Source organism: Epinephelus lanceolatus, chromosome 13, assembly GCF_041903045.1.
Source record: "Epinephelus lanceolatus isolate andai-2023 chromosome 13, ASM4190304v1, whole genome shotgun sequence".
Lineage (NCBI taxonomy): Eukaryota > Metazoa > Chordata > Actinopteri > Perciformes > Serranidae > Epinephelus > Epinephelus lanceolatus.
In genome coordinates, this window is record NC_135746.1 from 30,048,509 (window position 1) to 30,075,655 (window position 27,147).

Genomic DNA, 27,147 nt, shown 5'->3' on the forward strand with positions numbered 1-27,147 from the left:
GAGTCATTCCCGCACCCCTACGAGTTAGGTTGAATTTAGAGTTTTCTGACAGTTCTTGAATGTAGCATTTATTGGAACCCCACTTTTTTTTATCATCTCATGCTGTGACTATTTGACTGCTCTTTTTCCATCCATGTAAATTTGCATTAAAATGGTGATTTCTTTTTTTGTAATGATCTTTTTATTGGTTTAAAGAAGCAGTATAAACATCTGTGACATGAAGATATTATATATGTCAACCACTTTGTCCAGTTCTCAATAAAAATGTAATTCTGGGTTCTCAAACTGAAAGTCAATCTCTCCATTACATAGATATCATAAACCAAGTCAATCCATTAATCAATACTAGGCATTTCTTTTTGTCAGCCATTTCTTGGTTAAGGATTTCTCACATGCCACCAATAGTATTCTCAGCAGATATTTATCCTTTATTCTCCACTCAAGTTCCTCCAGTGTAATCAGGCACATCACTTCAAAGTCAAAGGTTATTTTGGTCGAGAAAACAGTTTCAAGAATGCCATGAATTTTAGTCCATAAGGGAGTGACCGAAGGGCAGCTCCAGAAGATATAGAGGTGACTTGCAGCTTTGTTCCCACACAATCAGCAACAATTCGTTTGGTATGAGAAAGATTTTTTTCTGGGCCGGAGTACAAAAGTAACACATGACAGTATCTCTTCCAATTCCCCTTGTGTGATGGTCAGGTTTCCCTGTTTCCCACCTTGTTTTAACTCTAAATGTATCTTCCATGTATGTTCCTTGTTTAGTTGTTGAAGGCTTAAATACAATTTTGAAACAACCTTTTTATAAGGTTTGTTCTCATATGCTCTAGTAAAAATTTCTGTGGCTGAAATGGTGTTTTAATAACTATTTTGCAGTTTGACAAGATTTTATTACAGTTGTACAAAATGGTCACACAATCAACAGCTTCATGGATACAATGATAGCATTTCTCTTCCTTAATGGTCCATCAGCATCTTTTATTTGTTTTATTTTTGATTAAACAACCTTAAAATAAAGATGGAATTCGCTCAGCTGTCAGAGACAACAGCTCCAGAAAAAAAAGCTAGTAAGGGAACTGAGTCAAGGTTATTTTTTCCAAACTAATTCCAAGATTAAAAACAACAATAGACTTAAAATTTTTTGTTCATTTATCTACCGTACAGTATTTTTTTTCTAGTAGCTATAGCTATCAAGGGATAATGAGTGGAAAAAGGCATTTGTAACCACAAAACCAGTCATCTCTTTTCTCAATTCAAGTGCATTAAATGAGTAGAGGCGGAAAAAATAAGACAAAAATGAACAAAAAATATTGATCAAGTATATTTACCACATCAGGGGAAAGGTAGTGTTAAACCATCTATATATTTTTTCATAACATCTGACCAGTCCTGACTTAAAACTTGCCCTTTAAACAAAGAATGTCTAATTTCACTTATTTAATTTGCCATGAATTATTACAGTTACTAACTTTGGTGTTGTGTTGCTTCATGTGATAAATATAACTAATGACACCGTCAACTGCAAAAGGGAAAAATGTTTCTTTATTATTTATTTCTCCACATTATACAAAGTCATTCACCGACACTTATATGACACAAAGTCCCATTTGGATAAAAGTTTCATTTTTAAACTGCTGCAGTATAAGAAATCACCCCTATACCTTCAAAGTCCAACCTCGCTGAATATTTGTGCGCATTCATTTTCAGTTAGTGCTACATGTCAAAGCAACAACATGGAGACAGTACTTTAATGTAACTGGCACCGTTATTGGTCAGCGATCCCTTACACTGTTTTCTCCCTTTCAATGCATTAACTGGTCCCTTTACATTTACCTACAGCTGAGTATGTTCTAAACAGCTACCGAAACATTAATCTCACTAACATCATAGTACTGTGTGCGTTGTCACTGAATGTCCACCTCGCTTTTTTTCTTCCAAGGAGTCTTCCCCCGCTCCTCCAGCTCACTATGGCTCACTAATACACAAATTACACATGGTCTGTTAACCATCGCAAACAAAACAAAACTAGTCTAAATACAGCATCTAAATTATTTCTACCTGACAGGCATTTTTATGGAAAATGTTCATTGTGTTTAAGACATTAAAAAAAATCATCTTTTATAGTGGAATATAGTGATTTCGCAGTAGAGAGATTTGGTCCGTCAAACTGAAGGAAAGCAGTATCATCTAACAGCATAATATATCTTCATAAACTTTCTGCTTCAGTTAAAGTCTTATTTAACTCTACAAACGCCCCCGTCAAGGACTGGAAAAAGGAAATCCACAGATTTCAGGGAATAATAAAATGCTGGTACAGTGTCTAACACGTCTTACTCTACATGGTCTGACAGTTTGTGCCACAGGAAGGCAGCACATGGATCTATCGGCTCAGTACGGTGGCCAGCAGGGCCATTCGGATGTACATGCCGTTCTCTGCTTGACGGAAATACGCCGCCCTCGGGTCTGTGTCCACCTCCACACTGGAAGAAAAGCACAAAGGAGACACGAGAAAGTGAAGCAGAGGTTTAGTAAGACTTAAGCAAGACTGAAGTGCTGCAGCATCTACTACACTACTGTAGTAAATCTGTCAGTGATTATTAAAGTATATTTCAAATGTATTTCCTCTGAGACAGATCAACAAAGCCTTCACATCATACGACCACAGCTGGAATGATTAGTCAAGTAGGTGTTTAGTTGATAAGGAAATGTATCTCCCAACTATTCTGATGATGATGTAAATTATTAAAGTCGTTTATAAAAGCAAAAATCTGCTGTTACAGTTTCTCAAATGTGAGGAATCTTTGCTTTTCCCTGTTTTATATCAGTGTAAACTGACTGTCTTTGGGTTGAGGACTGATGGTTGGACAAAATAAGCAAACTGAAGACAACTTGAAAACCTCTAACTGGAGTTTTTCAGTATTTTGTGACATTTTTTACACCAAAACAGTAATTGAGAAATTAATTAAGCAGCTGTAATGAAAATAATCATAAGTTGCAGCTTGACATAAGACTACATGTTCCTCTTATACCTCAAAAAGTTCAACTCCCTGCAAAAAGAAACCCTGCAACCCTAAAAACCAACAGTTGAAAAAAAAAAAACAATCACATCACATGGCTACTAAATGACCTCATGGTGAGATTGTTAACAAAGTCAAGCCTTAACTTTCAATCTCAAACTTTTAAGCCAACATGAACAAGAGGTCCTTAAAGTGCCCAGAAAACCGAAAAGTTTAATCTTCTACAATTCTATGATTACTGGGCAAAACCCATCTGCTGAGGAGGAGTGTGTGATATGGCTGAAAGCTCCACAACGACGACTAAGGCCTAAGTGATTTTTTTTTCCAGCTGATAATGCTTAGGCGCTCCTCAGGAAACATCCAGCTAGGAGCGTTTGAGAGCGCTCTGAAGGTGCAGCATTTTTTAGACGCTTTGCGTTTGATTGCTGTGATACGGAATATCCGTAGAAGTAAAGATGTCAGCACAAGGTGGAGCCCTTGCTTTGGATGAGGGAGAGACTGAAGCATGCAAGGAAGGAGGACGGACCCGCCAGTCTGTGTGGGTTCATGAGAGGAAACATAATATATATACAGTATATTAACAGATTTCTCCTCCATTGCTGTCGTTGTTCAACACTTGCACATGTAAGATGTGATGTCTGTCTTAGTGGTACATGTCCCTGCTCCACTGTGACTGAACGCCTGAAGTGACAGTGATGAGCGCAGCATTTTTACAATTTTCAAATCTCTGCACTCAGAGGGGAAAAAAAAAACACCCAACTGGCAACACTCATTTCACGCCCAGCGCCTCGTTGCGCTGCTAGCATTTGTGGCGCAGCTTACATACACAGTGTTCCCATTGCAAAGCATTTAAGAAACACTTTGGGGGCCCCTTAAGGACCTTCTGGTGACTTAATAATTTAAAAAATAAAAAACAGAATAGTTCCACGTATTGATTCTGGTTGATGACCTGTGTTACATGTAATACACCAAATATCTTCCCTTACTTCCTTTCTTCTACGACTATACTGTCCTATCTAAGTTAAAAATGCAAGAAAAAGTAAAAGAATTGACCTTGAAAATCTTTCCTTTTTGGTGCATTTAAGTGCTCATAGAAAAGTAGAATAAACTCATTTAATTTGGGAAAATCCGCAGATGCTGATAAACCAGGGAGTATCAGCTGATTCTGTGAGGAAGTATATGACGGTGCTGACTGGGCCTCACCTGATTTCATTGACTCTGGGCAGCGGATGCATCACCACCATCTTCTTTTTGGCTACAGTCATGATGTGAGGGGTGAGAATGAACTGACCGAAACACTGAGAAACAAAACACAAAGACACATAAGTTGATTTCGGAAAAGAATCATATACAGAAATCTCCTGGTTTGACATTCAGAAATTTTAACCATTTTTATACCTTAATCTAAAGACAAAGAAAGAGTTGGTGAAATGAATCGTGTGTTCACTTACAGCCTTGTACTCCTCCTCAGTGGCAAACCTCTCCTTCTGGATCCTCGTCATGTAGAGGACGTCCGTCTCAGGCAGAGCTTCCTCGATACTCTCAAACTCCTCCTGCAAACAGTTTGAATTATTTAGAGTTTCCAAACATCTGAGAAATGCTCACGTAATAATCTGATTGTAACGTCACACATTTGGTCTGTAACACTGTTTTAGTCCCAACCTGTCTGATTCCCTTTGAGGCCACGTAGTTTATGATCTCTGTTGGCATGTGGAGGTTCTTGGGAGCCACGTAGCGCAGGGTGATGCGGTACTGGGTCAGCAGTTTGGCGAGGGAATGAACCGTGCGGCCGTGTTTCAGATCTCCCACCATAGTTATCTGACAGAAAACACATACAACAACATGAAATATAAGAAACTAAAATTTGAATATGGATTGGAGCGACAGCTGGATGACAATAATCAAACTAAAAACCAAAAGTTGGATGAGTAAATTTCTAAAAATCTAAAATGGTCTTTTGCTATCACTCACCCAGGGGTGGAATGTAACCAACTACATTTACTCAAGCACTACACTTTAGTGCAATTCTTAGATACTCTGCACTATATGTACTCTTACTTTTGATACTTTAGATTTTGTTGCTGACACTTTTGTACCTTTAGTAAAGTGAAATTTTGAATGCATGACTTTTACTGTTATTGATATTTTTACCTTATTAAATCTTATCTTAATTATTTCAATACTCCTTCCCCCAGTGCCCTCACCGTCATGCCGTTGACCGTCCCCAGCTCCTCTCTGATGGTGAAGACGTCCAGCAGCGCCTGGGTTGGATGCTCCCCGACACCGTCTCCAGCATTGATCACAGGCTTACGGCAGTGACAAGATGCACTCTGGAGACGAGTTACAGGAAAGACAAAGATGTTGAAAATGTAACTGAAGGTATGTGATTATGAAAAACCTGGTATATTTACACACAAATGCTACTTGTAAGATTAATTGGTTTGGTTCAAATTAATGTGACTTAAGTTTAGTTTAGCTGCGCTTGGGTCAAGTATCATCATTTGATCATGGGAGTCATGGTGACACTTAAGACAGTTCTTGCTAAAGAAGACCATAAGAAGCAGTTGAAGCTAGTAAACGGGCCTTGAGTGTAAAACAAGTGTCTACATAACTAAGGCCAACATATATGTTGATACTGATAGCAAAATATCCTAGTCAATACATCTGTCATAGATATATCAGTATCAACATATATGTTGGCCAATAATAAAGAAAAAGCAGTACAGGAATGCTAATGATGTATCTGAGTTCTTTCTGTAAAGTGTGTCCATCACATAGTTTTTCCACCAAAAGAGCACTGCTGAATTGTAAAATACTCCACCCATATAAATCTTGATCACAACTGTTAAAACTAATTTTAAAAGATCCTTATTGAATTTTAAAAATCTTGAGACCCCAGTTAAAAAATCTGAATACATACACAAATACTTACATATAAAATAATTCTAATATTGTCTTCATATGTCATATTAAAGCCAACATGTCTACACTATGTGTTGTTGTTTGTCTATATTTCCACAAGGGGGCGCCAAAGGTTCTTACAAATTCTGCACAGAGTGGTTTCAAATAAGACAAAATTTAAAATCGAGATAAAAATTAATATTTTTTAACAAGGACTTTAAGTCTGATTTATGTTGGTGTCTGTAGAGGGAGTTTTTGGTTCAGTTTGTGTCAGACAGCCTGAGAGCTTACCAGGGTCAAGTAACAGGATCTTAAAATCTGTCGTAAAACTAACTAGAAGCCAGCAGAAGAAGTTGGGGACAGGTGTGAAGCCCTTTTTAAGATAAAAACTCTGCAACACATATATTTTTTTGGTTTATGAGGAAGAGTTATATAAAAATATGCTTTATAATCACATACAAGTTACATATTTTCCTCCATCTGAAGAATCTTTAAATATTGTTTTAAACAGCAGCAGCAAGTGACAAATGCACATTGAACGGAGCTTGATTTTACTAAAAGGCAAAGTCAGAGCTGAACCCACCTCCACAGCTCCTGGTGTTGGGTGTCGGAGCACCAGAACGTCAGCGTAGCAGCTCATAGTTTGGACAGAGTCGGCCAGAGACTCGCCTTTTTGTGTCGACGAGGTGGATTCACTGAAGTGGACGACTGAGCCGCCCAGACGCTGCATGGCCGCTGCGAAGGAGCTGCTGGTGCGAGTGCTGACCTCGTAGAACATGGACGCCATCACTTTACCCTGGACAGTGAGGACAGTTTCTGAGCAGGGCTTAAGACAGACCAATACTAAACTATTTTATGCCAGGGGAACTTGCTCCCAAAAGTCATGCTGTGTGTCTGCAGTGTCACACACATTCACAGAAATAAACTGATTCAAAAACACTTCTTAAATAATGCAGATGCTGTTGGTTTTAATGTGCAGTAGGTACGCTTGTATTTGCAATTCAGCAGTGAACAATAACATGTTTGTTACAGCTTAAAGAGGACCTACCTTCAGCAGGTCCAGGCTTCGTTCCTTCTGAACCATCATACGCAAAGTGTGGGCGACATTAAAAAGATGTGAGATCTGAAACAAATAAAAAATATGTAAAAAAATAAACGATGTGCATCAAAATGTCTCAAATGTAAAACAAAACAGACCTCTGTTCATATATAACAGCAGCTCTGTTTATGTGTCAGTGTACCTGCTCTTTGCTGAACTGCCTGACGGACAGGATGTGCTGGCCCACCAGCGGGTGCAGCAGAGGAGACGTCTGGAAGTGGGACACCTGTCCAACAGGTAGCTGACCTGGCCCTGACTGAGGGGACAGCAGCCTGGACAGAGGAGGAGGGTGGCTGTAACCGTCACCAGCACCGGATGGTGGGAGCATAACCATCTCTGCAGAGAGAAAGCAAAGCCATTTCTCAGCTTATTCTGCACAACAGAGAGATGTTTATATACAATCACAAGCGTTGTTCTCTTTCAGAGCATTTGTTTCGTGTCTCACCTACAGCGTGACCTCATCACTCACTCGTGCTACTCAGAGAACCAGGGTTATGCAAGTAACCTTTAATTTTCTCACTGTACTGTGTGTGTGCCCACTGACATGAATGAGTAGTGGGTGTTTCACTGCATTCTGGGAGTTGTAGTACCTGGTGGTAGTCCAGGATCGGAGGAGCGATGGATGCGAGGAGGCAGCAGATAGCGGCTCTCGCCCGCTAACCGTCGGGGGCTGGGTGCTCGGGTCCGGACGGGGCCTTCCCGGGGAGGAGTCGGACGTGTGTGCTCTGGAGTCTAAGTCACAGGACACACAGTAAATACACACTCTTAGAATAAATGCAAACAACACCCACCCCCCAAAATCTGGCTTGTTTGATTTCACAGTACACACAAGAAGGCTTAAGAACAGTACAACACTGTATCTACTTTGATTACCATCGGGCTTTCTTTAACAGGTTCAGGAAGGACCGAAGCAGTGGGCCAGGTCTTCACATCTTCACCATAACCTGGAGGCACCAACACCTGAGGGAGAGAGGAACCGAAAGGATTACTACTTTCAGGATTACAAGACAAAGACATTTTGGGATATCATAAACCTATAGTTCAATACAGCTTTTTTGTATGTCACTGGTGAAGATGAAGAGGCAACATAAAACTAATAGGAATGTTGTGTGATGGCTGACCTGGCCGTCGATGTAGGCCACCTCTCCTCGTAGAACCACGCGGAGGACTTTTCCCTTCACCTTCATACCCTGGAATGGCGTCCACTTTGACTTGGTGAACTGCATAGCTTGAGGAATGACCCACTCCTGTTCCAAGTCCACCTGTGAGGCACAAACAAATGATGCAGTCATTAAAATACAAGTCTGAGTGCCATTTGTGACATGTATAAAGCAAGACAGAAGTAAAATAAATAGATCCATAATAAATCACGTTATTTGACTGTGTGTGTACCTCCACATAGGTGTTTTCCTGGACAGGCAGGTTAAAGATTTTGCGTGGGTTGTCATAAAGTCGTTTGATGATATCATCCAGAGTGAGACGTCCATCGCTGACGGCAGTCAGCAGCAGCGGCAGCATCGTCTCCAACCCAGGGTAACCCGGAGGAGGAACATCCCCGCTCTTCTCCATCACAGAGTGTGGAGCTAACAACACAAGACACAGGGGTAAAACATGTGTTTCTTCTTGAGGTGGAAATAATTATTAAATTATCAAACGTGTTTCTGTGTGGTTACTGACCGTGGTCTGTGGCGAAGCAGTCGATGATATCCAGGTTCTCCCAGAGAGCCTCCATGTCCTCGTGTGTTCCCAGCATGGGTCGGACCTGCGCTCGTCCGTCGCCGATCTCCGGAATGTTTTCCTCGCAAAGGAAGAGGTGATGAGGGGCCACCTCACAGGTGACCTGGATGCCCTTCTGCTTTGCTGCTCGGATGATCAGGATCTGGAAAAAGGAGAATACGTAAGAAGTTTTAAGTTCCAAGTCTTGATTTCTCATGTGCACAACCATCACAGTGGAGCAGTCGTTGGCAATGAAATTCTTATTTCTCAGGCTCCCTCCAATTACAATAATAATTAAGTACAAAAACAGTACTTTACCTCCTCCTTCTTGGCCACGTGGCAGATGTGGACTGGCCGCTGGTAGAGCTGCGCCACCATGAGGATTGCAGCCACCGTCTGCCTCTCAGCGTGAGCGACAATTGGCATCTGCTTGGGCCACTTCTCAAAGTGCTTCATACAGAACCAGACAGTTAGTTTAGTGTGCAGAACGAGGACAGTGGGGACAAATTTTGTCCACTAGTCGTCTGCAAGCATTAGTCAGAGACAGCTGAGTAAAGCAGCGAATGAAAGTGCCTTAGTGATGACTAGATGCTGGTTTTTAAGAAGACACATTTTGTGCTGTTTTTAACTGGATTGTCTTAATTTAAACTAATAAAAAAGTTAAAGCACGTTGGTTTGTTAAAGGAATAAAGAGTTACCTCCATCCAGAGGGAGACATTGTCCATCTTGAGGGTGGAGAACGTGTCGTTCAGGTACATCTTCAGGCCGGCAGCCTGGCTAGCGATGGACGGCAGGATGGCGGCGTTGTCTGAAGCAGCGCCTAAATACAGGGCGTAGTCACACCGGCAGCCCGCTTTGGCCAGCTGATGACATGACGTACAACAGGATTTATTTCTTTCAGGTAATCACAGAGGGTCTCTTATTTTCACAGAACAACTGGACATACCTTCTGTGCCAAGGCCAGAGTACTGGCGTCAATGATGGCAGGGGAAGTATTGGGCATCGCACACACCATGGTCACTCCTCCAGCCAGAGCAGCCGCTGTACCCGAGGAGAAGTCCTCCTTATGTGTGGCACCAGGCTCCCGCAGGTGAACGTGGACGTCGATCAGACCTAAGGATCAAGCACAAAATTAAGATTTTTCACCTGGAAGACATTACAGAAAAAGTCTGTTCTCCATTTTGCAGCTGCAGACAAATGATCAGAGAAGGTCCAGCAGTCACTCAGAACAGAGCAACATATCAGTCATTCCAGAGCTGCTTCTGCTGGTTGCAGCGACTCACCAGGCAGTCGGACCAGCGTCTGAGATGCCATGCTGTCAATGTGAGTTTTCACTGGTGGAGTCCGACCAATCTGATGAAGAGCCTGTAAACACATTAGCTCGTGTTACTTATGTTGCCATCCAACTTCTATAGCACTAATACTTAAAAAAAAAAAAAAAACAAGCAAACAAAATGACAAAACATTTCCAGACCTGGACAAAGAGTTTGGTGCACTTGATATCGATGATGAGCGGGACGGAGTAGTCGATGGCCATGCGTCTCGTCCTGTAGCCTTTGGTGACAAAGGAGGAGAGCCTGCGACCCCCGCTGTTCCTCATGGAGAGGTTGATGACCAGATCGAAGTGGTTTTCCTCCAAGTAGTTCATGATGCTGCGCTGCTTGTCTTTGGTGGGACACTCGCTATCGTCCTCAAACGGCCAATCCACTGCTGTCACCTAAAACAGGAGCACAAGAGGATGTAATTGATGCTTTGTGATACGAACCAGGAACCCTCTTGCTGTGAGGCGACAGTGCTAACCACTGCACCAACGTGTCACCAGGACAAAGCCCCAAAGCCCAGGTTAGTTATCAATCCAGTTAATCTTGATTACCTGACTTAACAATATACTTTTCTGATGTTAACCGCTAGGTGTTTGTGTGATGAAATAAATCAAAAGATTAATGTGTATTTTAAGTTACCTTGACTCCATGTTCTGTGTAGAAATCTGCAGTACCCAGACTGGCGTACAGGTCGTAACCCAGAGACTCCAGAGCCTGCACAGTGGGCAGCAGCTCACTCTTGTTCTGCAAACACAAAAACACAGTAAACAAAATGACAATCAATATCATTATCTTAAGTGAAATGGTTTTATTAATGCAAAAGTATGGATAATAAAACATTTCTAATTTTTCAGCAGCTATTAGCACAAGGAATTGCTTTCCTAAATGTCAAATTACAACATTAAATTTAGAGATATTTTATAACTGAAATGCTTTCTGAACAGTCGGATTGCTGTATTTATTTTTCTAGTTAGACAAAAAAAGAAACAGTTGTATATGGCGCCATAGATCCATGATATATCATGCTTCATATTTAAAAAATCTAGTACAGAAGAGCAACTAATTGACAGATATGTATAATGATTTTCATGTGTCCCTGTAAATTATTCTATTTGTGTCATAAATTTGGTTTTGATGCTTTTTTATTGCATTTGGCATAACAATGATATTGTACTGTTTTCTTTACTTCAACTGCCAGCTGAACTTAACATTCACAACCAACAAATAACCAAAACTTGGCTTTGGTAAATTGACCAGCATTTAAAAGAGAGTTGAACGTGCATGTCAGTACCTTATAGCTGCCGATGGAGAGCAGGATGTTCTTTTTAGGGATCTTGAAGCCTGTGGAGAGCATGGCTTTGAGATAAGCCTCGTATCTGTTCTCCCCGAAACAGGCCACCTCGCCAGTGCTGGTCATCTCCACCCCGAGCACCACATCAGCTCCTGCCAGCCGAGAGAAGGAAAACTGGGGAACCTGGAGGACGTGACATAAGGAAACACATGAGACACAGTGAGGTGAAATGATATTTGATGGGTGCTATTTCGGTAAAAAGGTCTCCATAGAGGGTACTATACAGCTCAGTTTGAGTTAGTTACCTTGACTCCTACGATCCCTTTTCCTCTCATCAGCCCCACAGGCTCTACTTCCTCCCTCACAATGGCCTGAGTTGCCAGTGCAACAAGATCCACGCCCAGCGTCTTGGATACGAAGGGGAAAGAGCGGGACACTCGGACGTTGCACTCGATCACCTTCAGTTGATCATCCTGGCAGATTAAGCACAGCATTAGAAGATTGTTGTTAACAGTGGAAACAAAATAACTTGCTCTGTTGTTTCTGACTCTCACTGACCTCCTCAACTGTTTTCATAATAAATACTTGCAAATAAAACTGCTGTGTCAGACTGAGTGTCTGCCACAGCATAATGATGCATGTTCAGCAGGAAAAGAATCTTCTCCATATTTGTTGAAGAGAAATTAATTTGAAGACAAAACAGAACAACATCATAGATGGGTGCAGACATGTTTAAATTATGTTTTATTTAGCTGAAACTCAAAATATATTTTAAAAGGCCATAAAAAAGGTCATATCAACATTGCACTACTTTCAGATGATTCTCACCTTAGCGATCAGCTGCAGGTTGAAAGGTCCAGTGACCTGCAGCTCCTGGCCGATGGCATGGACAATCATCTTAATCCTCTCTATCGTCTTCTGATTGAGATCCTGAGGCGGTGTCACCAGTGTGGCGTCACCAGAGTGAACGCCAGCATTCTCCACGTGTTCCGACACTGCGATTGCAATCACCACCCCGTCACAGGCTACAGCGTCCACGTCTATTTCCTGGAAAATGCAAAAGTGTTACAGACACTTTGAACTCTCTATTGTCACACAGGTCCTGGGAAGAGCTCAGCTTCCACCACTCTGAGTCTTTTTGTCTTACCTTGGCCTCCTGTATGAATTTGGAGATGACAACAGGGTGTTCCTTGGACACAGCCGCAGCATTTGTCAGGTATTTCTCGAGGTCGCTGTCACTGTAGGCCACGTTCATGGCTGCTCCACTGAGAACGTAGGAAGGACGAACCAGGCAGGGGTAACCCACAGTCTCACAAAACTTCACAGCTGACTGGAGATAAAAAAAAGGGATGCGAAGATGGGTAAATACAAACTTGTCTTCCTAAATTTAAAATACATTACGCAGAAAAAGACCACAAACAATACAAAAATGCTTTACACGCCAAAAGGTCAAAATGCTGTTTTCTAAAATTCAGTACTTTAAAAACACATTCTGGTATAAACCCAGTCCGCTGTACCTCAGTGTCAGAGAGCTCCTTCCACTGCGGCTGACTGATTCCGATGGTGTCCAACATTCGCGAGAACTTGAACCTGTTCTCGGCACAGTCGATGAACTCAGGTGAAGTTCCCAAGATGCGACACTGCTGACGGTGTAGCGACATGGCGATGTTGTTAGGCAGCTGGCCTCCCATAGAGAGGATCACTCCCTCTGGGTTTTCCCTCTCGTAGATATCCATCACCACCTGAGATATGCACAGGACACTAATTAAAAATCACTTTTATAAAACTCATAATGTGCTCTATGATTTCAGTTTATAATGTTGTTTTAGACAACAGCTAAGTATATCCAGGGCAACACTCTGTCACTGTGTCCTACACATGCTCTATCTACTTGATCTCTACAACACAAACTCACCCTGTTTGTTTAGGGAGTGACGTTAAAGCATCTGATCAGCTGCAAAAGTTTAAGATGAATATTAATACTATTAGTTATTAAATAGTGGGGGAAAATCTTACCTCAAAGGAGATCTCATCAAAGTAGAGGCGGTCACACATGTCATAGTCTGTACTGACCGTCTCTGGATTGTAGTTCACCATGATGGTCTTATAACCCATCTGTAATAAATGAGACATAATGAATACATTTTGTTGTAATACCATTTGGCTAACTGGCCAACGGTTACAAAAGATTAGGCATCATTTTATTTTCATGACAAGAAGTACTTCAATATACACACTGTCTATGATCAAGTGACCTTACCAGGTGAAAATCATATATATAGACTGCAGCATTTATTTAATAACTAAGGTCCAACATGCTGCAACCAGAGTTCTCATTAGCCAGCTGTTATTTCTAGTGCTGAGAGCGACAGAGTTTCCTCTGCGTTAGCTCAGAGATCAAGAGCTGGCCATTGAGAGACCTTGTTATACTTTATATCAGCCTGCTGAACACAGAGCCTGCTTAGACATGGTTCTTTACATGCATCATGGTTGATTCAATAACAAGTGAACAGCTCAAAATCTGTCTGTTCACACCTGGCATTAGCATGCATCTTGAGTTATCACTTATGATTGGATCACTTCTGCGCTCTATGAATAAACATGTCGCCTATCATTTATTTCATCAACATTAGGAGACGACTGCTGCAGAAGTGTGAGCTTCGTGCCAGGGACAGTTGGTGAGAGTCCGCCCATACACACACAAACACACACACACACACCAGCTAACACAGCAGACTTGAACTGACAGTTTGCCAAAGGGACAGCAACTCCAGAGAAATTCCTTCTGTACTGCATCTAGCCTGTGTAACGGCAGCAACAGAAAGTTTGCTTTTCCAGCAGGGAGTCGGAAAAAGCAGTCAGCTGAGTAGATGGTCCTTCAATGTGTACTCAGCTGACTTCCTTGCTTTTCCGGCAGGGAGTTGGAAAAGCAAGGAAGTCAGCTGAGTAGATGGTCCTTCAATGTGGCCGAGGACACATTAGTATACACACTGCTGAAAGAATGTGGCTACATGCTCCCCAGACCACCTCTGTAAACAGTGTAAACGGGGTCAATGACTAAAGTGCTGCACTTAATCAATAAAGCAAATTTATTTTTAAACTATAGGTGAAACAGAATAATGAAACATTTAGTTGAAGAGAGCAATAACCTGCAGCAGTATGAGATCATGCAGGACTCACCTTCCTGAGCTCCGTGATGCACCCGACTGCACACCAGTCAAACTCCACGCTGCTGCCGATGCGGTAAACGCCGGAGCCGATCACCATGATGTGCTGATCCTCGAAGCACAGGTCGTTCTCCGTGCCGTGGTAGGTCAGGTACAGGTAGTTTGTGTGGGCGGGCCATTCAGCCGCCACTGTATCAATCTGCTTCACGACCGGTAGGATGGACCAATCGCGACGCAGCTTTCTCACCGCAAGCTCTGTGCTGTAGGAGGAAGAAAAAGATGTTCAGAAAAAAGGATAATCAAAAGTAGGAAGAGCTTCAGACAATCAGCATGTTCTTACTCTGAACATGAAATTAATTTGTGGTGCCAACTGACAACAACTACCCAAAAAATTATGAGGTAATGTGTCCTCGGGCACCATATTGTCTTTCCCACTGACCTCTGTACGGCTTGTGCAATCTGCTTGTCTGAGAAGCCCAGCTGTTTGGCTTTTCGCATCACCTCTGGAGGCAAGGCGCTCTCATCCTTGTGGGAAGAACAACGTTATGAAGAAATATTAAAGACAAGAAGACAACTGCTGCTTATTTTCCCACCATAGTTACTTATCAGCTTTTACCTGGCTGTACATCTCCAGCAGCCGCTCGTGGTCAGCGATGTTCTTCATCTTGTGCAGGAACCAGCGGTCGATCTTGGTGAGCTCGTACAGCTGGTCCACCGTGTAGCCGGCTCTGAATGCCGATGCCAAAACAAAGATACGCTTATCTGTAGGAGTCTGCAGCTCCTGGTGAGCAGAAGGGAAAGAGCAAAGCATGATCATATATTCTAACTGAGATCAACCAAAGAAATCGTGGTCAGCTGTGAGCATTTGGCCAACAAATCAACTCCATACACAGTAATAGTAGATGATAATTTTAACACAATAATGTAAATAACGTAGACCCAGCAAGGCTTGCATCAGCTGTATCAGTAAAAAGTCTTATCGACGGCCTGACAGTATACAGTATTCAGTAGCCAGTAGCACCATCTGCTGGCCCAGTTTAGAAAATCATGACAGTGCTGCCCCACGTCAATGGACTGATCTGTGACTTGTGATCCTGCAACTTTTTCTGGTGGAACCACTGGGGCATTTTCCCCAATAAATGTAGTCCTTTATATGAAAGTCTTATAAACTGAGCTCAACAAGTCAAACAGGCAATAGTTATCAAGAAGCAGCATGTGACGTCTCACTTTGAAAGGTTCTTTCAGCATGTTTTAGAGTGCAGGTGTGGTGAAAAAGATTGCTAAACAATGTTTTATCCAAAATACAAATTAACTAGTATTTATTAAAGGTATACTATGCAGGAATGGTCGGTTACTCTTTGTAAGCAGTATTGCCAATGAAAGTGAATGTCAACCCCAGATTCATTCTTGTTCAGGAACAAGCTTTTTCCGCTTGCCATTTTTGGTGTTGCATCTGCGATATTTGTAGCTTCCTCTTGTAAGCCTGCTGCTTATGGTCTAGCACCTGGGGTCTCATTTATTAACATTGTGTATGCACAAAAGGAGGCCTGAAAGAGGCGTACGCCACTTCCCACACAAAAGTTGTGATCTATAAAAACAGACTTGACGTGAGAAACTTTGATCTATGTTCACGAACATTTTGGAGACAGTAAACTGCCGATGCAGATGGTGAGGTGGAAGCCTGGTTGTAGAACTTGTTGAATATTTTTTGATGCACGCCATTTTTGGCTTTTGTCCAAAAAATAGAAAAATACACCACCACACACTTGGGCCCAATCTCAATACCCCCCTTGTCCACTATCCCTTAGCCCTTGGCCCTACCCCTAGCCCACTACCCCTTGGCCCTTGATGGGGTAGCCATGGCTACGTCTACCCCTCGTTGGCAAGTCAGCATCTGAAATCCCTCGCTCCGAAGGGCTAGTTTCATACCCACTACCCCTCGTTATGTCCCCTACCCCTACACGCATAAAGGAATTGGGACACCCCTGCTCCTCGCGGGAATGCGCAAATGTAGGGGTAGGGCCAAGGGGTAGGGCCTGGGTGTGTGTGTGCGTGTGTTAGGGTTAGGGTTATGGGGTTTGGGTTAGGGGTTAGGGTTACAGGGCCTTGTAATGGGTCATAAGTGATGATTGAGAGGGATTACTTCTGTCTGATTCTATAAATTGTTTTGTTTTTTCGGAAAAGCCTTGCATAGCATACCTTTAAAGATGGCCTCTTCTGACACACAGAATGACTGAATGGGTGATTTGATATTATGTAAATACCTACACCTTAGCTTTAAAGATTACCTTTTCAGAGACAGGCTTGATGGTGTGGTCAAAGCCAACACAGTTCTCATCCACCATCCTCAGAGCTTTCTGGAAGGCCTCCTCAAAGCTGCGGCCAATAGCCATCACCTCACCTGTCGAGAAAACTACTGGTGAAGATCTACTTATGGTTGCTGTTGTTCTCCGCTAATGTAGCTTCATAAGTAGCAAGATAAGGTTTAGATCTTCTCAAACATTTTTTTCCAGTATAAAAGCATACAGTTCTTTAAAGGTGTTCTACACAATGTATATAAACCACTATTTGCTATGTAAAGATAGAGTGGAGTAATGGCGTCCTGAGCAGAGAACAAAGTCACACTCCCTCTGTGTGTGTTGTAATCAGAGCTTCTCTGTTCTTTGTTGTGGTAGCTGGTCTGGCCATACATAAATGTTAGTGCATGTGAATCCCTGTGTGTGAATCCCACTGGCTAGCTAATTGCCACTGCTCTGCACTGTGCTCATACGGCAGGTTTTTACTGGTATAGGCATTGTCGTAAAAGCATAACACACACCCTCTGGTCCCCCCTCAGGTTAACAATGTAAGCAATGTCAGTATTGCTGTCGTTAAGCACTGTTTGCTGCTAGCCCCCGGCTCAGCCACCTGTTGAGAGCCTTGTGCAGACAACCTTTGAATCATAGCTACACTCTGATTATCATATAGAGCTCCTTTCAAGGCAAAAAACACTCTGACAGTTATAATAAAATTCAGTTTCTCTTACCAACACTCTTCATGGAGCTGCCAATCTTGGTTGAAACTCGGAGGAACTTGCTGAGATCCCAGCGAGGCACCTTCACCACACAGTAGTCCAAACTGGGCTCAAAGTTTGCTGTTGTCGAGTTGGTAACAGAGTTCCTACAGAAAGTGAATTTACAGATTGTTCATAAGTGAATCACACAGTTCCAAGAAATTACAAAGGGATTTAAACTATTTGAATATCATCTGTTAAACTTAAAATGAGACACGTACTTGAGTAATGGCAGTGGGATCCCCAGTCCAAGTTTAGCCGCTACATAGGCCAGAGGATAACCTGTCGCCTTACTGGCCAGGGCCGAGCTCCGCGACAGACGGGCGTTCACCTCGATGATATAGTACTGCAAATCATCAACACAGACAGGTTAGAACAGAATCTGTGTGTGTGTTTGTACTTCTGTCCCAGCAGCATGTGTGTTCTGGTAAGTATAATTAAATGGGGAACATTATTTTGAGTTACCTGTTCAGACTCCGGGTTCAGGGCGTACTGGATGTTGCACTCTCCCACAATGCCGAGGTGCCTGATGACTTTGATGGCCGTGTTCCTCAGCATGTTGTATTCATGGTCGTTAAGCGTCTGACTGGGCGCCACCACGATGGATTCTCCAGTATGGATGCCCAGAGGGTCAATATTCTCCATATTACACACCTGAACAAGAGAAATGAATAAAAGGTAGTCTGTCAGGTGTCATATTAAATATTTGTGCTTCATAAAATCAGGGTTCCTACACATATTTGACATCTGAGTACAGCTATTTGTTTATCACATCAATGAATGATTTTAAGAAACTTCTCCAAAACATTCTGTTAATTTCAATCCATTTCAAGGCCTGGAAACCAGTTTGTCAAATGTCAAAACTTTACAGAATTTTAATGACCAAATGAACCCTATATTACGCTGTAAAATAACTGCCAGAAGATTGCAGCCTGTTACTGTAACACCCAACCCATTCATAAGTTCATCTCTGTCCAACGAGGAAGTAAACAAACTGGTTCTACTTGTGATAATATTTTTTTCCGTTTGTTTCCCCAACAACAAAGCATTCAACAGACACACCACTCTGCACCACTGTCCTATTTCCAGCCTGGCCACCCCCCTGAATTAAATGCATTTTTCTCCCCACTCGCTCCCACAGCTGCTCTTCTTTCCTGCTCCTATGGCAGCTTGACTCCTCTCCTCAGCATGGATGCATAAAGAGAACTCGGTAGCTGTTGCTGTGTCTCATGTGTGACGAAGAATGCATGAGGACAGACTCGCTGTTGAGGTCGAGAAATATCCTGGGCTAAACGTCAGTTGCAGATCTTGTCAAATGTGATTTACCTGTGAATGCTAGCAGACTGGGCATCAACTGTAAAAAGCCTGTTATCAAAATACCAGCAATTGCCTCCTCTTTACTCACAGTGATGCAGTTGTCATAGGCATCTCGGACCACCTCGTACTCAATCTCCTTCCAGCCTTTCAGGGATTTGTCCACCAGGACCTGAGAGGTGTGGGCAAAGGCTGATGTCACCAGAGAAGTCAGCTCTTCTTTGTTGTTGGCAAAGCCCGAGCCCAGACCACCCAGAGCGAAAGCTGAACGAACCAGAACAGGGAACCCTAGACGTTCTGCGGCTGCCACTGCCTACAAAGACATGAATTAAAAGATACGATCAGAATGAAGAGAATACTAAATATAAGGTTTGGAGGAATGGGGGTAATGTCTCCTCACCTGCTCCACAGACAGCGCTGCTTCACTGGGTGCAACATGTTCATTGATCTCTTCCATCTTCTCCACAAAGATCTTCCTGTCTTCGGTCATCTCGATGGAGGCCACCGGTGTTCCCAGAACCTTAACTTTATACTTCTCCAGGACGCCCAACTTGGTCAGCTCCACACCACAGTTCAGAGCTGTCTGACCGCCGAAGGTCAGCAGTACGCCATCTGGACGTTCGTTCTTTATCACCTGAGAACATAAAATTGGGAAGAAATGTACCACAAGAAAAACACCATTTATTGTCGTACAGACTACAATTATTCTCAGTTACCACATTCAGTCAAAAAGAGTCCAACTTTACCTGTGTGACATAGTCCGCCGTGATAGGGAGGAAGTAGACTTTGTCAGCCAGGCCCTTTGAGGTCTGGACAGTGGCAATGTTGGGGTTGATCAGCACAGTCTGGATATTCTCTTCCTTGAGAGCCTTAATAGCCTGGAAAACAGAACAGGAATAATGAGGTATAATAAAGGCCTAATGGGCTACTTCAATGTTGGTGACTGAACAGTGAAATCTTGTGGTCAGCTTTCAAATCTTCAAAGGAAGTTCAGCAGCCACAAGGAAAAGTAGACAGACACATATCTTTGTATTGACTTTACGGTCATATGTTACCTTTTAACAGTTCATACAGCATAACTTTAGTATTTCATAGTCAAACAATACCAGAAGACATTCCAGACAGACCTGAGAACCAGAATAGTCAAACTCCCCGGCCTGGCCGATGGACAGGCCTCCAGAGCCCAGGATCAGGACCTTTCTGGGTCGGGATACCTCTTCAGGCTTTACGGAACCCGTGAAGGTGAGGTAGTCCATGAGACGCTGCTTCACTGGAAAAATCAGGCACACAGGCATTTTCATTTTGCTGCTCATACTCATAGATAGTTGATATCAACATATCAAGGTTCCAGACAAGTCCTTTTGTAAAGAAGCCCTGAAACAATCAAGGCACATTTTTATTAACTGACACAAAGACAGACAAACTCTAAAGTAATAAATTAATGATAAAGTTCAATAATGATGCTATTAAACACATCATTTGGCCTGAGAAATAATGTGTTTTACATACAAAATTGAAGTGAGACAATAAAAAATGCTGAAACTGTTACCAGATTTGGTGGTGTTGCCCTCCTTGTGGTCTTTCACTGTCTCCAGAAAGACATCAAATAGGCCAACCAGATCTGTGGGGCCAGCCATGTGCTCTGGGTGGAACTGAACACTGGGGAAAAAAAAATCACAAAGGATTTACTGGCACTGTTCACTCACACAGGAGGTATCACCTCCATAAATCACCACATCACCCCTGTCACCGAGCCCCGTTACCTGAACAGGGGTTTTGTGTTGTGCACGATGCCCTCATTGGTGTGATCATTGGCGTTGGTGAAGAGGATGTCCCAGTCGTTTGGCAGGGTGTCAGGGTCGACGGCAAAGCCGTGGTTTTGGCTGGTGATGAAGCAGCGATCTGTTCCCTTATGGATGCACGGCTGGTTGTGGCCACGGTTACCGTATCTAAGAGAAGTAGAATTTTTTACAAGGTGATGACATGCATACAAGTGTGCTTCAGCAAAAAAAGGCAAAATTCAATGTGTTTACCAGACATACATTTAAATTTTGGCACATTCAGATAGGGTTCAGATAGGACCTGGGGACTACCAGGTCCAGATGAAAAGAAAACATGTATTGGGGTTTAACACTGATATACCTGTAGCTTCATAAGAGCAAACTCTATGAACTACATGTAATTTCAATTTCACTGCAATCTCACAATCCCCTCGTCTGTTGAGATGCCAACAACATTCCAGCAGGGTAATGGGAACATTCGCTGCCCACCGTGACCTTCACACTGAGCCTGATAAGGTGGAGTCCCACAGATGTAGCTGTGGAGTTCTGCACCGAGGAGCGGACCAGCTTGTTTCTTTAGTCTTTCTCATAACAAGGCCGGTCAGTTCAACCCTCCACTGCTCATACAGGAGAAGCCAGACTGCTGAGGACAGCAAAAATCTGTTCACATCACAAACCACCCAAAAGAAAAAAAGTTTGTGGGCATGAGTGTCTGAGTTTCGAGAGAGCGTAAAAGGGTTTTGAAGAGGTTCCCTGGTTCAGGTCACTGAGGGCACATTTCTGTCTTTGTCCTGTTCCAAAAATCTTCTATAAGCTTTGCAAGAGAACGACTGAGTTCCAGACAACTGTGCATATCAGCAGTATCAATAATGGACATAGCTACAATGACATCATCCTTTGGTTTGTGGGCTGTCATTTTAAAGCCTTGAGTTCAGCATTTTGACCACCTACATCTTAGTTTCCAGACAACTGTGCATATCAGCAGTATCAATAATGGACATAGCTACAATGACATCATCCTTTGGTTTGTGGGCTGTCATGTTAAAGCCTTGAGTTCAGCATTTTGACCATCTACATCTTAGTTTTTGGGAGCCAGATGTGATCATATTCGGATGAGGGGGTGAAGCTGTGGAGGAGCGAGGGGTGGACCAGACTCATAGAGTGCAGCAGCCTTAAGTATGCGTAACTCTGGGCCTTAACAAAATGTTAACAGGTGAGTTATAAAAAGCGGAGAGGGAAGTGTGGGAATGATTAAATGTCCAGTGGACTTTAAGACAATCACTACCCACAGCGTCTTCTGGCCATCCAGATGGCCCAATCGCAACTGAGGGTGGTGCGACCGTCCTGGGAAGAGGACTCCGGTGGGACGAGGGGAGGACTCTACGTTTACATCAATGATGCTTAGTGCTCAAACATAATCAAAGTTGATGGACAATGTTTCCCTGATGTCGAATTTTTAATGTTAAGATGCCGAGCATACTATCTTAATTGTAGAACGACAATGAACTAACCTTGGACCTTGTTATACATCGCATAAAAAGGTCTTTACAAAGACATTATAGTGTTTACAGTTTGAGATACTAACTTCATCTTGTAGGTCTTCGATCCAATGACCAACGACAGCAGCTGGTGTCCGAGGCAAATACCAAAAACTGGCTTGGGACTTTCCACAGAGACCACCTTCCTCACATTGTTGATGGTGGTCTGACAGAACTGGGGGTCCCCGGGGCCGTTACTGATGAACAAACCGTCAAAATCTACAAGAGATAATAAACCATCTCAACATTTTATGCCCCAGTCAACCAATGCCTGACACTGAAGTCAAAATTAAGTCCATTATTAGCAGTGCAAGTGTGTGACAGACCTTTGCTATCCAATGGGTGGTCCCAGGGTACGACAGTAACGCAGGCGCCCCTCTGAGCCAGACAACGGATCTGGTTGTATTTGATGCCACAGTCCACCACTGTGATTCGCAGACTGCCGCTGGGGTTGAATACTCGGGGCTCCTGGAGACAAACAAAAGAGAAGTGATCAAATAAACAGGTATGTGATGAGAACAAGGACTGTTTGTATTTAGTTTAAAGGTTCTTACTAAGTTCAGAGTTTCTCGTTTACAAAGGTTATTAAATGTTTGGGTGAGTTACCTTCATGGAGACCTCCTGGACCAGGTTCCTCTTGTCTGGGTTATCAAAGGGAATACTGTCCTCAGGCGTCCCGTCCATGACCAGCTTCCCCAACATGGTGCCATTCTCTCTGATTTTTTTGGTCAGACAGCGGGTGTCAATACCTGGAGAACATGGAAACAGATATTTTAAAATGTGTAGTTTAGGTTTGATGTTTTATGTTTAAAGGTTGCAAATATCTCTGATTGTTTGAATATTATATTAGATGCTAAACTATAATTTGGTGATCTTTATGTTTTCCATAAATGTTACTATTTCATAGTTTAAAGGGCTGTACAGAGAAAAGTATAAAAGTTCCCGTCTATGTTTGACTTTCCTCAACACAAAAATTGTTGCACCGAGGAATGTAAAACACGGCTTGCATTTTGGACATTTTTCGACTGTCCATGCTGCCCCGTCTGTGTATGCGAGTCCTACCTTGCTGCACTATACTACTTCAAATACAAGGCCAATTAGTTTGAGTCCTCATCATCAACTTACGCATTTAACATTGCATTCATACAGTATATTGTTATTAGTTTATATAGATTTGCTGACCTTGAATTCCAGGAACACCTTGCTCTTTGAGCCACTGGTCCAGTGACTTGACTGAACTCCAGTGACTGGGACTCTCCGACAGCTCGCCGATAATCAGTGCCGCGGCGTGGATCTTTGACGACTCGAACCACTGAGTAAGACAACAATAATAATAGAGATGGCAATCAGTATATGATCACAGACAATAAGTTAGATCTAGTATCTTCCTTTTTCCCTCATCTTTCAACACCCTCCATCATAATTGCGTAAAACACTCTCACAACTTAGTGTTATCATAAAAAAAAATAAAAATGCCCACCTTGCTCAGTCCAAACTCTCCCTCCTCGTCCTGCGGTACACCATAGTTACCCACCAGAGGGTAAGTGAGGGTCAGCAGCTGGCAGCAGTATGATGGGTCAGTAAGAGCCTCGGGGTAACCCACCATGCCCGTCTGAAACACTGAACACACCCAACATTCAGTTACATTTGAATTATTCAACACAAATAGTATTTGTAAGTTGCTGACAGTAAAAGACGAAAGTGTGCTCAACACAAATTTAATAAATAAAAGCTGTAATTGTCTGCATATGTTTATGGTTTTGTTAAGACAGGCAGACAAGTGTTGACTCAGGTTTATGGTCATTTTAATGCCTGTTACAAGTAGCAATCTACTGGCAATTCTGTAATAAAACTGATAACAACCTCCTGTGACCCTGTGTCCTCATATGAGGACATCACATTCTGGGTTTGCTGCACCTTGTACTTCATTCTACTTAACTTTGACCTGTTGTCCTCAATCATGGACATGTTTTTGTGCCATCTAGTTGTATCAAAAGCACAATACACTCATCCATGTAAAATCAAGACGGTGGCCATCTCTGCCAAGTCAGTCTGCAGCCAATCCCAACAAGCAAGTGGACAAAGTACAAAACCTGATCACATTTTATAGCTGAAACATATTTATTGATGATTATTAATGTCTGTAGTTTGATATGACAACAAACATAAACAAGTTTTTCTAATTGTCTCATTTGAGGCCACTGGGACTTCATTATCATCTTGAGGATGTTGCGACCAACTGGGTGCGACAGACTCCTAGTTTGGAGTATGGGGCAAGGAAAATTCATACAGACTTTCTAAATGAACAAGTCACATTACTTCTAGGTTTGTTGCATCATTTGTAATTAGTTTTGCACAACAATGTCCAGATGATCAGTTTTATACTTTATTACACACTTGTGACAATTAAAATAAACCCATTGTCCCCATATGGGGTCATCTGTTTTTCTCCAAAAGCACTTCATGTTCAGGGACAATGTTTTTTTTTTGTTTTTTTTTTTAAATACTAATCAGGTCCTACTGATCCCAGATAGGAGGGAGACATTAAAAATGTTTACCAAACAGAAGCTGAGGTCTCAGGAGGATAAAACTGGGCCTGCACTATGGCATCCAGATGTGAGAGACTCTTCTAAACTACTGGCAGAGATGCATTCCATCCTGTTGTTGTTTGTCCCGCCAAACTACCTTGAAAATGTCATCACTTTAATGCTGACTGTGTCATAGGCACGAGTACACGCCACACAGAGCAGAATTTGTCCTTGTGAATAATCAGTGTTGCCTAATCTTTAATTCGCCATACCTGTCACACTTCTGAGTTGCTTTTTTTAAACCACAATCTAACTTTCAAATAGTAACATTAAGTTATCAGCCATTTTATCGAACATCATACATTCATCTGCCAAAATGACCACACTGAAACTGAATGCGGTTTGATGATGTTATCTGTGGGGTTCACTGGAAGAGGGAAAGTGTCACGTGATGTACACGCATGCCTACTACCGTTAATGTAAGCTAACCGAACATTTAATTGGCAGATGTTTGACTGGAGTTTGGCAACTGGCTCCTTGTGAGGGAAAGTAACGTGGAGTTAGAGGGTTTTAGAGGAACTCTGATCCAAGTGCATCGTGGCACATTAGGACAAGCGATATATAATGTCCAAAAGAACAAAATACACAAAACGAAAAGTCTAAAGTTAACGTTAACCTTGCGCAGGTGGATTTTGTATGAGACAGCTAAAATAGCAGTAATACGATGAAGTCATTAATAAAAAACGACCTACCAACTTCTCCCGACACTGACACATTTGCACCGAAAAGGAGGCCTTTGAACGTCGTCCCGTCCTCTAAAATCAAGGATGCCATCTTTGACATTGTTTTCTCTCAGGTGGCTAATGCTAACTATCGTTACTGTAACCGGAAAATTGGAGGATGTTTCTGAGAAGTGATGAGTCCCCGGTCTCCACGTGAAACTCACGCCGCGCGAGCAAGCAGAGATGGAAGATGATGTTCAAAAACTACCGATAAAGACCAACTCGGACAGCCGGGAAGATGTCTGTCAGCGTCTCTATGAATATGGAGTAAAAGAGGGAACAATAAAACAGAAAAAAACGGGTTTTTTTTTAATAATGGCCGGTTAGACAGACGGGACGGGAAGAGAAAGTGTTCCACACACGCCGCCAGCAGTGTGGAAGTCGGCCTGCAGCCTGGGCCGGTAAGTTTGACACAGTAACACAGAGCATTTCCACCGAGGAATTTCAAAATAAAAGCCACGGTGATAAACTGCTGTAGGATAGATAGAGTCAGAATCAGACGGAGCTTTATTGTGGAGGGTCTTGCTGCAGCGCTCCAGCCTCAGACCACACCTCCATCACCGGAATACATCCCGCCCCTACGCCCTAACAACCAATCGTGTGTTTTTACCGCGCTAACCGTAAAGATATCAGCCAATCACGTTGCTGTATTGATGAGCGCGCTCATCTGCCGGAAACTAAGTCAGTGTTGTGAAAGTGTGTGCAATAGGAGTGTAAACGCAGTTTAAACCTAATTTCGGGGCAAACTCACTGAACTTTTTAAGGAGTTTTCTGATCAAAGTTCACCAATGACTCAAAGGCAAACATTATAAGGTCGATATAACTGCAACTTAGAATGTTATGCCACGTTAAGTTCACATTAAGCGGCATTTATTAACCTTATCAGGTTGCTATCGTTAGGTAGCTATACTTTTGAAATAAGCAAACCAACCTTTCTTTTAGAATATTCTTTATTTCACATTACCTTGTGAACATAGAGACAATAGTATGAGAGAACATAACGGAAGATCAGAGAATAAGGAACAACAAAGAGATAGACAGTGCCAGGGGTTTCAAACTAATTGTGATACAGGTAAATAAAAGATATGAAATAAAATTAGATTCTTTAACAGACCAATATCATTAGTATATACATTCGAAATTTTGTTATAGAGCATAGCTAGCAGAGACGTAGACATCAGATGGGAATGATATCTGACCCTTCATGGGGGAGCAATTACCAATGGACCCTGCTTCTAAATAATGATTCCCACCTTCCCTTATAGAAAAAACACCCAACATCTAGCTTGCAGAACTGAAATGCAGCTAAGAAGATTGATATTTTAAGTATTCACCAACTTCGAAGCTTTTTGGACATTTTTTACCTAGACCTATCATCAGCATGACTCAAGACAATTTAATGTATATTTAAAAGATCCTCTATCTGAATAAGGAATCTGTGTCGGTATTACTATCCCTTTGGGTAGTGGAGGGGAGAATGGTGAAAAGAGGGGTGGGGTTTGAGTGGGAGCTGGGTTAAACAATCAAAATGTATTCAGCAACCTGTTGTATGATCTGTACTTTGTTGGCATTGAAATACAAATTACTGGTAAAAAAAAAAAAAAGGGAGACATTCATTTTCTGTTCAGGTGTGACTGAT

General features: G+C 42.4%; 1 protein-coding gene across 1 annotated transcript; it reads right to left on the reverse strand.

Moving 5' to 3' along the window:
* Positions 1 to 1,527: 1,527 nt before the first annotated feature.
* cad (carbamoyl-phosphate synthetase 2, aspartate transcarbamylase, and dihydroorotase) lies at positions 1,528 to 25,904 on the reverse strand. Its single transcript, XM_033648712.2, has 44 exons — positions 25,479 to 25,904; positions 23,679 to 23,818; positions 23,381 to 23,510; positions 22,805 to 22,947; positions 22,525 to 22,666; positions 22,246 to 22,417; positions 20,643 to 20,828; positions 20,429 to 20,538; positions 20,007 to 20,149; positions 19,626 to 19,757; positions 19,280 to 19,513; positions 18,971 to 19,192; positions 18,031 to 18,219; positions 17,787 to 17,911; positions 17,539 to 17,672; positions 16,802 to 16,914; positions 15,130 to 15,294; positions 14,953 to 15,038; positions 14,527 to 14,773; positions 13,363 to 13,461; positions 12,864 to 13,088; positions 12,494 to 12,676; positions 12,175 to 12,393; positions 11,652 to 11,819; positions 11,347 to 11,529; positions 10,695 to 10,799; positions 10,208 to 10,450; positions 10,017 to 10,098; positions 9,680 to 9,846; positions 9,432 to 9,596; positions 9,052 to 9,183; positions 8,695 to 8,896; positions 8,410 to 8,600; positions 8,139 to 8,279; positions 7,891 to 7,977; positions 7,608 to 7,749; positions 7,160 to 7,353; positions 6,967 to 7,041; positions 6,502 to 6,714; positions 5,222 to 5,347; positions 4,680 to 4,835; positions 4,469 to 4,570; positions 4,221 to 4,315; positions 1,528 to 2,480 (listed from the first exon to the last, which is right to left on the reverse strand). The coding sequence occupies exons 1-44, from the start codon at positions 25,567 to 25,569 to the stop codon at positions 2,381 to 2,383; spliced, it is 6,699 nt and encodes a 2,232-aa protein (XP_033504603.2). The 5' UTR covers positions 25,570 to 25,904; the 3' UTR covers positions 1,528 to 2,380.
* Positions 25,905 to 27,147: the final 1,243 nt, after the last annotated feature.

Excerpts from the sequence above, each read along its gene's own strand:
- cad (XM_033648712.2), bottom strand. The coding sequence starts at position 25,569 with ATGTCAAAGATGGCATCCTTGATTTTAGAGGACGGGACGACGTTCAAA. Across the intron at positions 16,915-17,538 it reads CAGCTCCATGAAGAGTGTTG|GTGAGGTGATGGCTATTGGC; the intron begins GTAAGAGAAACT and ends TTTTCTCGACAG. Across the intron at positions 8,280-8,409 it reads AGGAAAACACCTATGTGGAG|GTGGACTTGGAACAGGAGTG; the intron begins GTACACACACAG and ends TGTGCCTCACAG.